This window comes from Gopherus flavomarginatus, chromosome 9 (genome assembly GCF_025201925.1).
Source record: "Gopherus flavomarginatus isolate rGopFla2 chromosome 9, rGopFla2.mat.asm, whole genome shotgun sequence".
Taxonomy (NCBI): Eukaryota; Metazoa; Chordata; order Testudines; family Testudinidae; genus Gopherus; species Gopherus flavomarginatus.
In genome coordinates this window covers 33,582,582-33,597,850 of record NC_066625.1, presented here as the reverse complement: position 1 = coordinate 33,597,850, position 15,269 = coordinate 33,582,582, and the positions used below count along the sequence as shown (strand labels likewise).

The 15,269-nt window shown below is 47.2% G+C and overlaps 1 protein-coding gene across 1 annotated transcript in view; it reads left to right on the top strand.

Annotated features, from left to right (window-relative positions):
• Positions 1 to 5,809, top strand: part of TRAP1 (TNF receptor associated protein 1) — a 64,837-nt gene extending 59,028 nt beyond the window's left edge. The window contains exons 14-18 of the mRNA XM_050968197.1: positions 898 to 1,036; positions 1,960 to 2,045; positions 3,677 to 3,822; positions 4,240 to 4,312; positions 4,931 to 5,809. Of these exons, the coding sequence (XP_050824154.1) occupies positions 898 to 1,036; positions 1,960 to 2,045; positions 3,677 to 3,822; positions 4,240 to 4,312; positions 4,931 to 5,032 (546 nt within the window). The 3' untranslated portion in view covers positions 5,033 to 5,809. The remainder of the gene's footprint in view (positions 1 to 897; positions 1,037 to 1,959; positions 2,046 to 3,676; positions 3,823 to 4,239; positions 4,313 to 4,930) is intronic.
• Positions 5,810 to 15,269: the final 9,460 nt, after the last annotated feature.

The window sequence follows — 15,269 nt, the reverse complement described above, 5'->3', positions numbered from 1 at the left end:
TATCTCCAGGCTACTTTGGGATCCACCAAATTTGGGGCAGGAGGGAATTTCCCCTTGCGCGTATTAGCAGAGCCCTGTGGGATGTTCAGTTTCTCCTGGGCACTGAGCAGAGATTGGATAGGATCAGGTGGGCATATTCCACACAGTCCATTTCCTAGGACTGCTAGGAATCTGTGGTAGAGGGTAGGGATGAAATCTGGAGGACAATGAAGTACAAGAAGTTGTGTCTATAATCAGCAGTTTCTTGACTCAGCACTGCCCCTGCAAAGAGGAGATCTTTTCACAGAAGGCTGTGCATGCTGAGACATTGTACGTCGTGGCAGGGTGGATATTGCATGGCAGGGATTCCCATGTTTTTTGCTGGCATGACCCCATTTTAATGAACCATTTCCTCCGGGGGCCGCAGATAGCATGGAGGGTGCCGCTTTGTAAAGCAAAATGGCATCCTTTCTCTCCTTTCATAACTGCACACACACCGTACATGTGAGGTCTAACCACACAGAGGATGCCATTTTGTTTGCAAGCTCCATAGATGTGAGGTCACACTGTGCGGAGCAGAATGGTGCCCTCTGCACACTAGGGACAGCCATGGTCTGCTCGTGGCACAACCCCATTTGGGAACTGCTGCTGCAAGGGGAGGGGTTTGCACAGAGCTCAGCAATGTCAGTCAGCAAACCTGTTGGCCTGTTCAGTTGCTGTATGTGTCTGGGGAGCAGGGTGTTGAGGGGGGGCGGGCAGTGATGGATCTGCCAGCATTCACTTGTGATGCTCTTGCTGGCTAGCACTGCTCTGCTCCCTGGGAAAGGGAAGGGGCTATTGTCCCTGCAGCTTTGATGAGCTGCCCACAATCCTGTTCATCACTGGACACCACGTTGCTTACTGTCCTTTCCAATACAGGTGCTGTTCTGCTATGAGCAGTTTGATGAGCTGACACTCTTGCACCTTCGGGAGTTTGATAAGAAGAAGCTGATCTCAGTAGAGACTGACATCGTTGTTGACCACTATAAGGAAGAGAAGTTTGAGGAGAGTCGCCCAGGTAGAGCCTCTCTTCCCCCAGCATGTCCTGTGCATGGCCTTGGGCTCAGCATCTACATTCTCCACCTCAGCAGCCAGATAGTGCTGAGCCTCCCACATGGCAGCCAACTTGGTAGCCAGTGAGAATCCCTGATTTTCATGCCCTCCCTCAAGAAAGCATTGCCTTTGCCGGGCATGTGAGCAAACTCTCTCTAGTTAGCATCCTGCCTCTGCAGTGCTGAGAGGCACCCATCACCGTCCCTGAAGAAGAAGGGGTTGGGGATGCAGCCTCCCTTCCCCAACCAGTGCTGCAGGCCCAGTCTGGGAGGCTTTTAACCAGCCTGCCTGTCCTGTGGAGCTCACTGGGTCACTGAGGATTCACAAGGCCAGTGGCTGTAAAGGCCTACGAAGTGTTGATTATATTCTCAGTAATAACACCGAGAACCATGAAGCAGGAGCTGTATAGTATAGATGTAAATTCCTCTCTTTAAAATAAATCTAACATTGTCCTGTCTGTGCTGGGGTCAAAACCCTGTCTGGTAAGAGAGCAGGCCCTGCTGTGGACAGGACTCAAGCAGTTTCCTAGTTTAAAACAATGATTAAAATATTGCACAGCGAGTTCATGGGCATCTCTAGCCTATCTTGGTTTTAAAGCCAGCTTCATTTTAAAAGCAGACACTCTTGATCCCAAGGGTGATATTGCAGAGTGAGGGGATTGGGATGGAATAAGTTGGCCCTCTTTATGTATGATGTGGTCTCTGGACTGATGCGGGTTGAGCTTGTGCATTTGACATGGTGCCATATGTCTGCATCTCTGTTGGTAAGAGACCAGACGGATGGATATGTGGAATGGATAAAGCTGCTTTTCAGGAGCAAAGCACACATTCCCTAGTGCTCCCCAGTGACAGACAGTACTGCAATGTAACCCATCCTCCTCCCCCCAAGCTGCAGAACGCCTGACGGAGAAAGAGGCTGAGGAGCTGATGGCCTGGATGAGGAATGCATTGGGCTCTCGCGTCACCAATGTTAAGGTACATGTGCTATAGGATTCTAGTAGCTAAAGGTGGAAAAGACCTATATAGATCATAACCTCTGAAAAGAGGAAGGATGGTCTTGTGATCAAGGCACTGAACTAGGGCCCAGAAGATGTGGGTTCAGCCACAGATTTTCTGTGTGACCTTGGGCGAATCATTTAATCTCTTCGTGCCTTAATTCCCCACCTGTAACATGGGTGTAAGAACCCTTCCTTTGTCTGGCTTGTCTAGTTAGCCTGTAGGTGCCTCAGGGCAAAGACAGTCTCTTACTTTTATGTGTAGCCCCTGCCACAATGGGGCCCTGACCTCAGGTAGGCCCATAAATGCCATGGTAGTATAAATAATAAGTGTCCTCCCCACTTCCCTTCTGCCAGGGCAGGATGTAAATAGCGTATCTGATGGTCCCGTGCTTATCAAGGGATAGAGTTGGAACTACATGGCCCTTTCAGTAATATTCCTTTATAAATCCAGCTCTCGTCTTTCCCCCTGTATCTCAGTTTCAGTATTGCTTTCTTGGACTCTGTCTATACACCCCAGGCTGGTTTGGCATCCAAAGGGCTAACGCAGACTGTCTCTCTGCTCATCCTAAGCTGGCTGGCAGCCCCACGGCAGCTGGGAGTATTAAAGGGCTGTATGGCAGGAGGGCAGGGTGGCTGCTAGAGAGACAGAGAGACTGTGGAGAGAAGCTACTGACAGCAAACTAGTAAGAAGAGAAGCCAACACTCCAGAGAGAGAGAAGCAGAACAAGAGGCTGTAAAGCCCACAGAGGTAGGAAGCAGCTTAGGGAACAGCAGTGGTCTTCAGAAGGGTTAACTCTGCCTGCTCCGAACAAGGGCCCTGAGCTGGAGCCCAGTAGAGTGGGTCGGCCTGGGTCCTCCTACCTCTTACCCAGACTAAGAAGGGAGATGGAAAATGGTCAAGGACAGTGAGTGTTAGACATAGGCCAGAGGAGCGAGTCCGAGACTGCTGGGCTTAGAGTTTCTTATATTTGGACCTTTCTGCTAGCTACAAAAAGAGATAGACTGAGCAGTGACTTAGCTAGAGAACTAGGCTGCATAAGATGACAAACTCTTTTGACACCAGAAAGGCTGGAGGGTTTGTTAGATTGAAAGGACACCACTCCAGGACACAGGAAAGCGTTCTAGAGACCAGGGTGTGCTCCAGTTCTTTGGCTTGGCTCAGAGGCGTGATTGCAGTCGGATTGTTCAGGTACACTTGGCTTAATTGGTCTTCCACCTCTGTACAGTGTGGGTAGGTGACTGGCTTGAGGTCAGAGAAAGGAGTCAGTGGAGCACTTCCATACTGCGGGGACGGCCGCTGTAGCAAACTCTCAGGTAGGTAGATAATGGCAGAGGCAGGATTAGACCCATATCATCCAAGCTCCCTGCCCTGTGCTCAATGTCTATCTGTCTCACTCACTCACTCGCACACTCAAAAAGGTACTGGTCAGGCCATGGACTTTTACCCAATTGTAAGCAGTTTCTTGAGTGTGGGTGTTAGTTCTCTAGGAACTTTGTAGCTTCTGCACTGAGGGGACATCCTCCTCCTTGGCTGAAAACCAGCCTTTGAGCCCTTCATTCTCCCCCACCTCTGAGCCGCCTGCATGTTCCATCCTGTTCCTCTGACAGGTGACTCCACGACTGGACACCCACCCGGCCATGATCACTGTGCTTGAGATGGGGGCTGCCCGCCACTTTCTGCGCATGCAACAGCTGGCCAAAACCAACGAGGAGCGTGCCCAGATCCTGCAGCCCACACTGGAGATAAACACAGGGTGAGGTGGGACAGAGCCAGAGCACTTCAGCTTGGATGTTGTGCCAAGGCAGACACTGGCTAGCATGGCGAACTTGAACCTTCTTGGATCCTGCATTCTCTAAGTGCTGAGTTTGTGCTTTTGTGTCTTGGCCTGTGGAGCTGTGCACAGTGATGGATGCAAGCTCACCTGATGTCCAGCCTCATGGGGGTCTCCCAGCAGCAGCCATCTGCATTATCTACCCCACAGGTTATGGGGCTGGGATGTAGAAGGAGGGAGGGAGAAGCTCACAGGTAAAGAGGCAGAGAAGGGAACTTTTGGCCATTAGGGAGGCATTTCGCTGTTCCTCCATAGCTCATTGCTTCTCCTGGGACCAGTGGCTTTTTCATGTGTCCAAGGAGCACTGTGACGCTGTGCTGATCTCTCATTCCGTTGCAGGCATGCTCTGATCAAGAAACTCAATCAGCTGAGGGTCAGCCAGCCTGACCTGGCCCAGCTGCTGCTCGATCAGGTGAGAGCCATGTCTGCACCACTATGCTCCCTGGGCAGGCTGCCATATCTGTGAGCAGTAAGGAAGTGGGCCATGGCTGTCCTTGTGGCCAGCAGGAAGCATACACCCAGTGGTCCCCACTCTAGGTATTTTTAGTCCTGAATGGCCCAGGGTCCATTTCCCTAGAATGTTGTGATGCCGTCCAGGAACGGGGCTTGGTGTTACCCACTCTGACCCTGCTCATGTTTGGTGCAGAGCTAGGAGCTATGCTGTTCTCACAGGGGTGGACTGCACTTGGGAAAGAGGGGCAGGGAGGGAAAAAGCAGAGAGAATTCATAGACTTGTCCACTGGAAGCACCTGGTATTTAAGATGGCTCCTTTGAAGTGGGGAGGGGATGGTAAGGCTGTCTGAAACTGACCAAGGCTCCAAGTGGCACATCACACTCAAATGCACTCTGGAGCATGGGGTGCTAGAGAGAATCCCTGGGCAGCACCTCTTCCTATCATATGATCCCCCCCAGATGTGCCTTGATGTGTATCCCATGATCTTCTACAGAGGAGCAGCACTTCTCTATTTAATACCAAGGTGGCTTCTGCTGCTAATAACTCTCCTCTTCTCTGTGCCCTTGTCTTACTCAGATTTATGAGAACGCCATGATAGCAGCAGGACTGAATGATGATCCCAGACCTATGGTGAGCCGTCTGAATGAACTCCTTACCAAAGCCCTGGAAAAACACTGAGTCCAAACGTATTAAAAGGGCAAGCTCTGTGCCAGATGCCAGTCTCTGTTCTCTCCGGCACAACTGCTTCTGTTGTTGATTGTTGGAACATCCGTCTGTTCCAAGACTCTGCTGCATGGATAGAATATCTGCAGCTCTGCATCATACCTAAATGTGCTTCCAAGTTTCACTTTATAGGGAGGTTACAGCTGTAATTACTGGACTGTGTATTACCCACACAGAGTCCCATCGTCCTGCTGAGACAAAACCTGGAGATTACTGCTAAAATGATTTGCCAGGATTTCTAAGTTTGGCCCAAAAGTCCTAATTTCATATCGATTCTAGAAACAGCCTTTCCCAGCAGAGCAATTGACATCAGGAGTCCAGACTAGCTCCATGGACTAGAACTCCATATACCCACCCAAGAATTATCCCTTATACACCAGTGGGCTCAGAACACCAGCCTTCCACACTAGCAAAATTCATTAGCTTGTCAGGAAACCTCCACCTCTGCCTGGCACCTAGGGCTTAGCAGGCACAGGATAGATTTTTCCCATTAGCAAACACAGGTATTACTGATGGAACAATGATTTGTCAACAGAGTAGTGTGGCAGATAAGGTAGCTCAGCTGCTGGATAACTGAACTTATCCCTGTATCTGGGGAAATGTTTAACAAGCTCACTTGGCTTTTTGGACAGTTTCCAGGGTTTTTGCCTCTCTTGCAGTATAATTTGCATGCCCCAGGTAATCTCTGTTTTGTTTATTTATATTAAATAAATTCCTCTTCATTTCAAGATACCTTCATCATGGGATTTTGCCTTATTTTGTTTTGTGTTATGTCCCAGGTCTGCTAGCATGACAGTTCGCATCCTTCAGACAGTACCCAATTCTGAGAGATAGCAAGGTCCTAGAATGGTGGGGAGGCTTCCCTCTGCTGGCGGGAACATGAGAGGGCTGGGGGAGGAAGTATGGAAGGAAGATAGGAGGCAAGTCCCTCAACTATGTATCCTCATTCTTGTCCTTAAGGTTATAAGATCTGAACTCCAGGTTTCTAACATGTGCTTGCTACCCAACAGAAAGGGCCTGAGATAGATGAGTCATCATGGTCCTCCAAGTTTGTTTCTCAATTACACCTGGACAAATCAGTGTACAAATTTTTTTTTAATAACTGGCAACTCTGCAAATTCAGCATGGACTCTGAGAGTCAGGCCAGCCTCTTTCTGATTCATCCTTAAATCTCCAGTAATAAGATTCTGTAAGTAGAACTTGGGTAATGATTCTGGTGCTATGTGAGCCAGAATAGATATCCAGCTCTCTCCCAGAGCTATGTGAGCTTGGCAGGTGAACACAAATAAGTAGTAAAAACTTGTCACTAAATCAGCATTTCTGAGGCTGACCAGACAAGATCCAAGAGATATGTAGTGTCACTTTTGCATACCATAAACTTACCTTAGCCTTCAGTTTTACTCAGATGAGGAAGAGTAGTAACTAATGGCTGATTGGTCTGGGGGCCGATAATGAGAGTAGAACCTTTCCCCTCTACATTTCCAGGATTAACCCAGACCAGATAAATGATGACCAGTGTCATCACTGACTGAAGTCTGTTCAGTGGCTTATATGAAATGAGTGATGGGTCACGATCCAGCTCCCAGTAAGATACATGTGGCATCTTGTCGCTGTTTGTGCTGGAATTCCTTAGTCATTTAAATGAGAGGTACCCAGTAAACTGTTTTTACACCTAATCTGCGTTATATTGTGTATAACAGTAAGCGTGCAAATGAGCTGGCATATATAGGCCACTACATTTGCAGCCAGTAATTAATCTGTCATTAAACGCCTCCTTCCATGAAGTGAACCAAGACTGCACAGTTGTTTAAAATATATTCCTTAGAGAAGCGACCTTCTATGCAGAGTCCTTTAATAGATATATTGGATCATTCTGCCAACAAATCAGTGCAAGTATATAGGAATGACAAGTTATTACTAGATGCTACATGTATATCCGGGGCTTATTAGAACCCTGTATGATCACTGGAGAAATAGTATGCTGTCCTGTACTGCTGGAGAAATAGTATGCGTCCATGGAAGTAGACTGTATTGTAATGTGTTGCTATAGCTTTTTATGGAAACAGAGTAAAGAAATGGAAACTTCTGGTGAATTCCTGATAAGTATTCACCTGCACTCTGGCCATTCAGAGTTTGCTGACAGTGATGTCTGTTCACTGTCGGGGGAGATGTTGCATGGTGGAATGGAATCCTTTTGGCTGAGTTGAGGTTTAGTGTTGGTTTATAAAACCTGTGTGTTCTATTAGGAAGTAAATCCTCCCCTGGCAGGGGCATGAACTCTATCTAACAGGCTATGATCCCATGAATCCTGTGCACCAACCAACCCTTAGGGCCCTAACTTTGGGGTTGAGAGGTGACTGACTAAAAGATCAAACAAAGTAACACTTGTTCATGTGAAAACCTGCCCCCTAGCCTATTGTGTCAGTATGAAAAGGGGTAATAAACAGTGTATGAAGGAGGCAGCAGCATGCAGAGGGTCAAACTTAGGTCAAAAAGTCACATTTGTGCTCATGCTATATCAAAGCAGGAGAAGCATCACTGATTCCTTATTTTTGATCCATCCCATCCTTCTGTATTAATGATGGCTGATACCAGAGCCCTGATGAAGGGGAACAGTGACTGCACATGCAGCAAGAGAATGGAAACAATTGAGTCATGATGTGAGAGAATTAAAATGATCTGTTGGCATATCCTTTTGATGCAGGACCCATATATTCACAAAGGTAAAGCTGTGCATGACAGGAGAGGCAGTGACCAGCAGAGGTAGGCAGGCTGTGAACGTTTTACGCATCACTAGCACTACAGAGCACACATGGAAAAATGAGATGTAGCACCATTAGGGGATGAACAAAAACTACTGACACCTTGGCAGTGCCATGCTATGGATGCAAAGGATTTGCTTGACAGTCGGTCTGCACATGGCTTTGAGTCTGAGGGGAGCTCTTCATAGCGCACAATGGAGGCCCCTTCGTTAACAAAAATGGTGTAAACGATGAGCTGCTCCAAACATATAGGTAAAAAGGAGAACCTTGAGCTGGGAATAGGCAGCCTAGTTTCTCACTTCCACTCCATATGGGAGCACTTTGTGCAGAAAGAAGAGCACAGTATGGAACATGCACATCACTGCAGAATTTCAATACAGAGGGTGGCAGCAAACCAGTGTTGTCAATTGTAGTCTTCTGACCACATTTCTTTCATGCAGAGATACTAAATTACTCATCCTCATTTGCATTTGCACCAGCAAACTCTTTCCATCTCACCAGATACTTTTTCTGGACTTTTGCAAACAGAACAGAGCAGACTTTGTGATTCCTCTAGCAAGCAAAAATCAAACCTCTCAATAACATTTAACAGCCTGCAATGTTGGTGTGTTGTTTTGTTGGATGGGCCACTTATTCCTCCTCCCAGATGTATTCTGCTTTCAACCGTGATGCTTACTTCCATGCCCGATTTCACCAGGACCCAAGTTGGGACAACATAGGGGTCCTCTAAAGAACTCAGGCCCCATCCATGTTGCTTTGATTCATGGCTACAACGGTAGTAAGTCCGGGCCTACACACCGTTGTATCGATAAGATGTGATTTTATTCCGAGTTAGTTAAACCACTGCAACTTTTGTGTGTGGGCAATCTGTTGGTTCAAAACCGGTTAAGATTGTTAGGTTGTGCTTCAAGCTACACTGATCTAAGTACTGGTTTAACTAAATTGGAATAAGTTTAAACCAGTTTAAATTCTGTGTACAAACAAGCCCTAAGTGTTTATGTCGTTTGCAGGGGTAATAAATTGGGCTCTCAAGCCGCCTCCTTTTTCTGAGGCTGGTCAACTGACCCACAGGCGGTACTGCGGAGTCACATACATCTTCAACATAGGAGACGCAAAATGTTTATAGGCAGTAAAATCCAGTTTGGAAGGACGTGTCTGAGACCCTGTTCTTTGAGACTTGGACAGAATCCCTTGCAGGTCTGTCTGGGACCTTGAAATCGGACCAGCTCATAAAGTAGTTCACTGGGCCACATAACTGAGAACAGAGCTTTCTTCATCCAGACTTCCTGCTGAAACATTCAAGGGAGAGTCTTGGGTGGAGTCCAGTTTTGTGATTTACAGACAAACCACAAGCCAGGAATCTGCAGTCTAAGCTCCTCCACCATCAACTGTTTAAAACATTAAGGGAAGAAATGCCCATTGTTTCCAAAAGCAGAGAACTCAGGAGACATTAATAATACTTAGCACTTCTATCTTGCTTTACAAACACTAATTCTCCCAACCCCTTGTGAAGTAGGTCAGTATTGTCTGCAGCTTACAAGTGGCAAAGCTGGCACAGCGGGTAAGTGAGCTGTCCGAGGGCACACAGTGAATCTGAGTTGGGGATAGATCCCAGAAGTCCTAAATCCTAGTCCTCTGCAGCTTATAATTTCAACAAAAAGTGGAACCAAGCCATTTCAGAGATCTAAAACTATCCAGAGTTTCTGGCCTAGGTTGGGATAGACAGCAGCTCAGGAGCCTGTTTTCGAAGAGAATTCCTGCCCATTCTCCAGTTCAGTTTAACGTTCAAAAACTGTCTTTAGGGGCAATTCTGAGGTCTGCTATGCAATCGTCAACCCAGAGGGGCTGTGTGTGCTTTCTGAGGAAACAGGTTTTGTTTAATAGGAATGTCTTAAGGTTGCCAGAATGCCTGGCACTCTGAAGTGTTGTTGTAGCCATGATGGTACCAGGTTATGAGAGAGACAAGGTGGGTGAGGTAATAGTTTTTATTGGACCAACCTCTGTTGGTGAAAGAGACAAACTTTTGAGCTACACAGAGCTCTGTCTACTTCAGGTCTGAAAGGTAATCAGTGTGTCCCAGCTAAATACAAGAGATAACACATTGTTAAGCATAAGGAGTTAACATGTAAGACAAGAGACCATTCAAGATGAAGTGGGCAATTAACACCTCTGCAGTTGTTACCCGGGGTTTTCTGAATTGGAAACTTTGTTAACTAGTCTGTGTTTTCCAGGCGCTGTCAGGACATAAATCAGTAGGGACACGGCTCCTCTGTCTGATGAATGATTGGTATGCATGAATGCTTTTACCTCAAAATCCTTGTTTTTATTGAGTCTACAGCACACATCTAAAATAGCAATAATCTAGAACCCCCTATATACACTTACCCAAAGTCTGAGATGGTGTCAAATGCTCAGCATCAGGGTTCCAGCCTTCCTCCTAGCCGCCGGGGAGTTAGATGTCAGTCTAATAGCTTGTAGAAATCCTCTTCGAACTTCTCCCAACTATCTCCAAATTGCACACACTTAACTAATCTTTATAGGTTGCTCAAAACAAAGCCCACAACTCATAGTAACCCCTAATGGGCTAACAGTTTCCCTAGTAACAACAAAGAACTCAACATTTCTACTTATCAGCAAAAGCAACTCCCAGCAAGAAACTGTCTTAAATTTTTTCTAGTATTTTCTCCAGACTTGGGAAGTGCTGCTGCATCTTATCCTTTGACTGGGAGGACCACATGTGACATTACACTCCATATGTTTTATGGAAATATGCTTGTGAGTGTAAATATGATGTAACTGTAATATAGCTTATGCAAAAGGTCTCTTGTAAGATATCATAACAAAGATTATAACCTACTGAATATATTCCTCCTATTTGTATGTATATATCATTCTTGTATCTGAAGCTAGAAATAGGAAGTATAACTCTGAGGTCCTATTGTAATTACACATGTGGGCTATTAATGGTGGTTTAGAATCTTGATAGCTCCCATTAACAAGGACAACTGGTTGTAAATGGCTCTGTTCCTGTGTACTTCCTGTGTACTTGTGGGCCTGCCCAGAAAAGATGGAGTCTGGAGTCTCACAGGGCATGTGATCATGTCACCTGATACTGGAATCCATCTGAAATCTGGTTCTTTTCCATTTAGAAGGAGGGGGGGGCACACAGAGAGAGAAAAGATTCCCGTCTTGTGCCAAAGCTATAAAAGGGGGTGGAACAGAACAGAGAGGGTTCCAGTCATGAGAAAAACCCTGCTTTCCACCTAAGATGTCTGCTGGAACTAACAAAGACTGTACCAGGGGAAAGGATTGGGCCCAGACTAGGAAGGAGTCTAGTCTGTGAAAGAAGCTTATTGGAACATCTCTGAGGGTGAGATATTACCTGTAAACAGTTTCTTAATGTACTAGGCTTAGACTTGTGTGGTTTTGCTTTATTTTGCTTGGTGACTTACTTTGTTCTGTCTGTTACTTGAAATGACTTAAATCCTACTTTTTATAATTAATAAAATCACTTTTGTTTATTAACAAACCCAGAGTAAGTGATTAATACCTGGGGGAGCAAACAGCTGTGCATATCTCTCTATCAGTGTTATGGAGGGCGGCGTTTACCCTGTATAAACTTTATACAGAGTAAAACGGATTTATTTGGGGTCTGGATCCCATTGGGAGCTGGGTGTCTGGGTGCTGGAGACAGGTAAACCTGCTGAGCTGTTTTCAGTTTAGTCTGCAGATATGGGGACATGGCCAAGACCCTGGGTCTGTGTTGCAGGCTAGCATGTCTGGCTCAAAAAGACAGGGCTCTGGAGTCCCAAGCTGGCAGGGAAAATGGACTCAGAGGTAATCTAAGCATGTCAGGTGACAGTCCCAAGGGGTTTCTGTGACGGAACCCATCACACCACAGACCCAGTTTCAATTTGAATGCATTCACCATATTGATCATATGTGATAAGTCTCTGTCCTTTCCCAGCAGTTTGCTGTTCAGCTCATTCAATTTGGACATTATGTCAGTAAGGAGGAACCTGAAGTCTAGCAGCCATGCATTGTCTAACAGCTCATTGCACACTTCGTTCCTTGATTTTAGAAAAGTGATGATTTTTGGAATTAGATCCAAAAATCTTTGCAGGACTTTCTCCTTGCTTAACCAAGTCACATCCACGTGGGGGAGCAGCTCACCATAAGCAGAATCCACTTCATCAAGTAAAAACAACGAGAAGTCCAGTGGCACCTTAAAGACTAATTTAAGACTTATTTGGGCATAAGCTTTCATGGGTAAAAAACCCACTTCTTCAGATGCATGGAGTGAAAATTACAGATGCTGGCATAAATATACTGACACGGTCATCCCCTCTTTTAAATACTCCTCCATCTGTAAACGATTGCTTGTGTTTTGCCAGCAGATGGCAAACATGTAACGATGCTTCAGTAGAGACCCTCCCTTTTGCTGATGGTTTAGTAAAAAATGACTGTTGAGCTTTCAAAACGGCCTTCAATTCATTAACTTTCTTTGTATGGAGTGCGCTATTGAAGGGGAAACTGTCCTTGAATTTGCTATGCATTGTTTTGTGGTGTTTTTCTAAATTCCCCGTTTTACTTATTGATATACTTGTGTGACAGAACAGACATGCACACTTATCTTTCACTGTTGCAAATAGAAATTCACTTTCCTGTTCCGAATGGAAGTTGTAGGTTTTCGGTTTTTTTAGATGGCTCCGGTTCATCACCCTTTGTTAATGCCAGCTAGCTAGCTAGGTATGTATTTTTTATTATAAAAAGAGAAAATGGGAGAGCACTAGCTATGACTGAAGTCTATGGGAAATACTTCTGAGCGGTAGACATGCGTGCCACACACGATAAGCCTTTTTCCTTTTCTTTTTTTCAGTTCTGCATTTGCAACTAATAATAAGTACTGTTTTAAATGTAGTTATGAAGCTGTTTCAAATTTATAAGCTGTTACGTTGAGGGGGTCAACTCATCATAGAATCATAGAATATTAGGGTTGGAAGAGACCTCGAGAGGTCATATAGTCCAACCTCCTGCTTTGTCAAGCTGGGCCTTAAAAACCTCTAAGGATGGAGATGGAGATTCCACCACTTCCCGAGGTAACCCATTCCAGTGCTTCACCACCCTCCTAGTGAAATCGTTTTTCCTAATATCCAACCTAGACCTCCTCCCTTGCAACTTGAGACCATTGCTTCTTGTTCTGTCATCTGTCACCACTATCATGTCTAGCTAGCAACCATGGGCAGTAGGTAAAGCTTCCCAGGAGGGAATCTAGCTCCTTGTCCAACCTTTTCTGTGCATGGCCCGCCTACACTCAATCCTGGCCCCACCACTGGCCCCACTCACTGCATCCTGCCACAAGACCCCTCCACCCAGCCCCTCCTCATCCCCTGCCTGCCGCGAGATCCCCCCTCCCCGTGACCAGACCCCCCCCCACCAATGCTAGCCTGCTCACCCACAAGACACCTTCACCCCCATCTACTGCTTGCCTCCTCACCCCCCGGCCTGCTCCCAGATCCCTCTCACCTGCCTGCCATGAGAAACTTCCCCCCTGCCTGCCACTTGCCTCCTCACCTCCTCGGCCCACCGTGATCTGCTGCCACTGGCCTGCTGCTTGCCTCCTCGACTGCCAGCCACAGGACCCCCTGCCACCTGCTGCTTGCCTCTTTACACACACCCCCAGCCTGCCACCAGATCCCCCTCACCAGCTGGTCACCCATCTGCTGCTTGCCTCCTCACCCGCCCACCACAAGACACACACACCCCCTGCCTACCGCTTGCCTCCTCACCCCCCCCTGCCCACAGCCAGATCCCTGCCGCCTGCCACTTGCCTGCTCAGCCCCAGGCCTGCTGCCATATCCCCCACGGCCCCACCACCTGCCGCTCATCTCCTCTCCCCCCCAGCCCACCGCTAGAGCCTCCCCACCTGCTACTCACCTCCTCATCCCCTGGCCCACCACCAGATCCCCTCGCCTGCCACTTGCTTCTTCACGCACCCACTACAAAACACGTCCCCAAGCCGCTTATTGCATGCCTCCTTACCTGCCCACCACAAGACCCCTCCCCCACCTGCCTCTCGCCGCTTCCTCCCCTGGCCAGCCACCAGATCCCCACTGCCTGCCACTCATCTCCTCACCCATCTGCCCCAGGACCCCTCCCCCACCTGCCACTTGCCTCCTCACCTGTGGCCTGCCACCAGATCCTCCCCGCCTGCTGCTCACCTAGTCACCCACCTGCCGCTTGCCTCCTCACCTGCCTGCCATAAGACCCCCCGTCTGACGCTTGCCTCCCCACCCCTAGCCCACTGCCAGTCCCCTGTCTGCTGCTCGCCTCCTCACCCTCCGGCCCGCTGCCAGATCCCCCCTGCCTGCCACTCACCTGCCGCTTGCCTCCTTATCCGCCCACCACAAGACACCCCCACCTGCCACTCACCTCTTCACCAACCTCCCCCACGAGACCCTCACCCGCCCACGGCTTTCCTCCTGACCCCCCACTTGCTGTGTCTCTCGTCACCCTCACCAACCCTGCGGGGGTGGAGAAGAAGAGGGACCTGGTGAATGGCACGGACCTCTGGAGCGGGTGTGGAATGGAGGAGAAAAAAAACAAGATGGAGGACTGAGGCTGAAATCGACTGTCAGAGGTTCCACGATCAACCAGTCAATCACGATCTACGAGTTGGTGACCAGTTATAGCGAGTGAGACATGAAGCAAAGAACTGAAAAGCCGTCCTGCCTTTGGTATGAGATTCAGAGAATGAGTTTTGCACGCCGACATTCAGTATCTCTATTGAGTCCGTGGTTTTTAGTGTCTAACAAAGTTATGAATTTAAGACAGGCTCATCTTTTGAAGGTGTGCAGATTTTCTTTGAGAATAAGGACTCAAAGGTCAGATATGCAGTTATTGTTTTGTGAAAAGTGTTCACCCAGAGGAGATAGAATGTTCCTGTCTTTTATTATTTTTCTGTGTGAGTTCATTTGAGAGTGCAGTGATTGTCTAGTTTCAGCTTGAGGTTAGGGCATTTGATGCAGTGGATGAGCTACAGCATGTGTAGGACCTATGGATCATGAAAGGTGGAAACTTGGCTGCTTATTTGAATCCCAGGAACCATCACCCAATAAAGCCCCAACACAACACCAAGCTATGCATATGTGAAATAAGGGCCATTAGGGATTTTTATTTCAGATAGTCTTGCCAGAAGGCCCAACATAGAGTTTTCTCAATGCTTAAAATAAAAAATTGCAGGAGCCTGAAATACTGAGAAGCATTCAATGGCTACGTTTGGTATGAGATTTAGAGAATGAGTTTTGCAGGCTTACATTCAGCAAAGCCACTCAGGCCCAGATCTTCAAAGATATTTAGGCTCCTAACGTCCATTGAAAGATTACCCTTGTTTTAACATGCATAATTATCATTGGTTAAAATAATCCTCC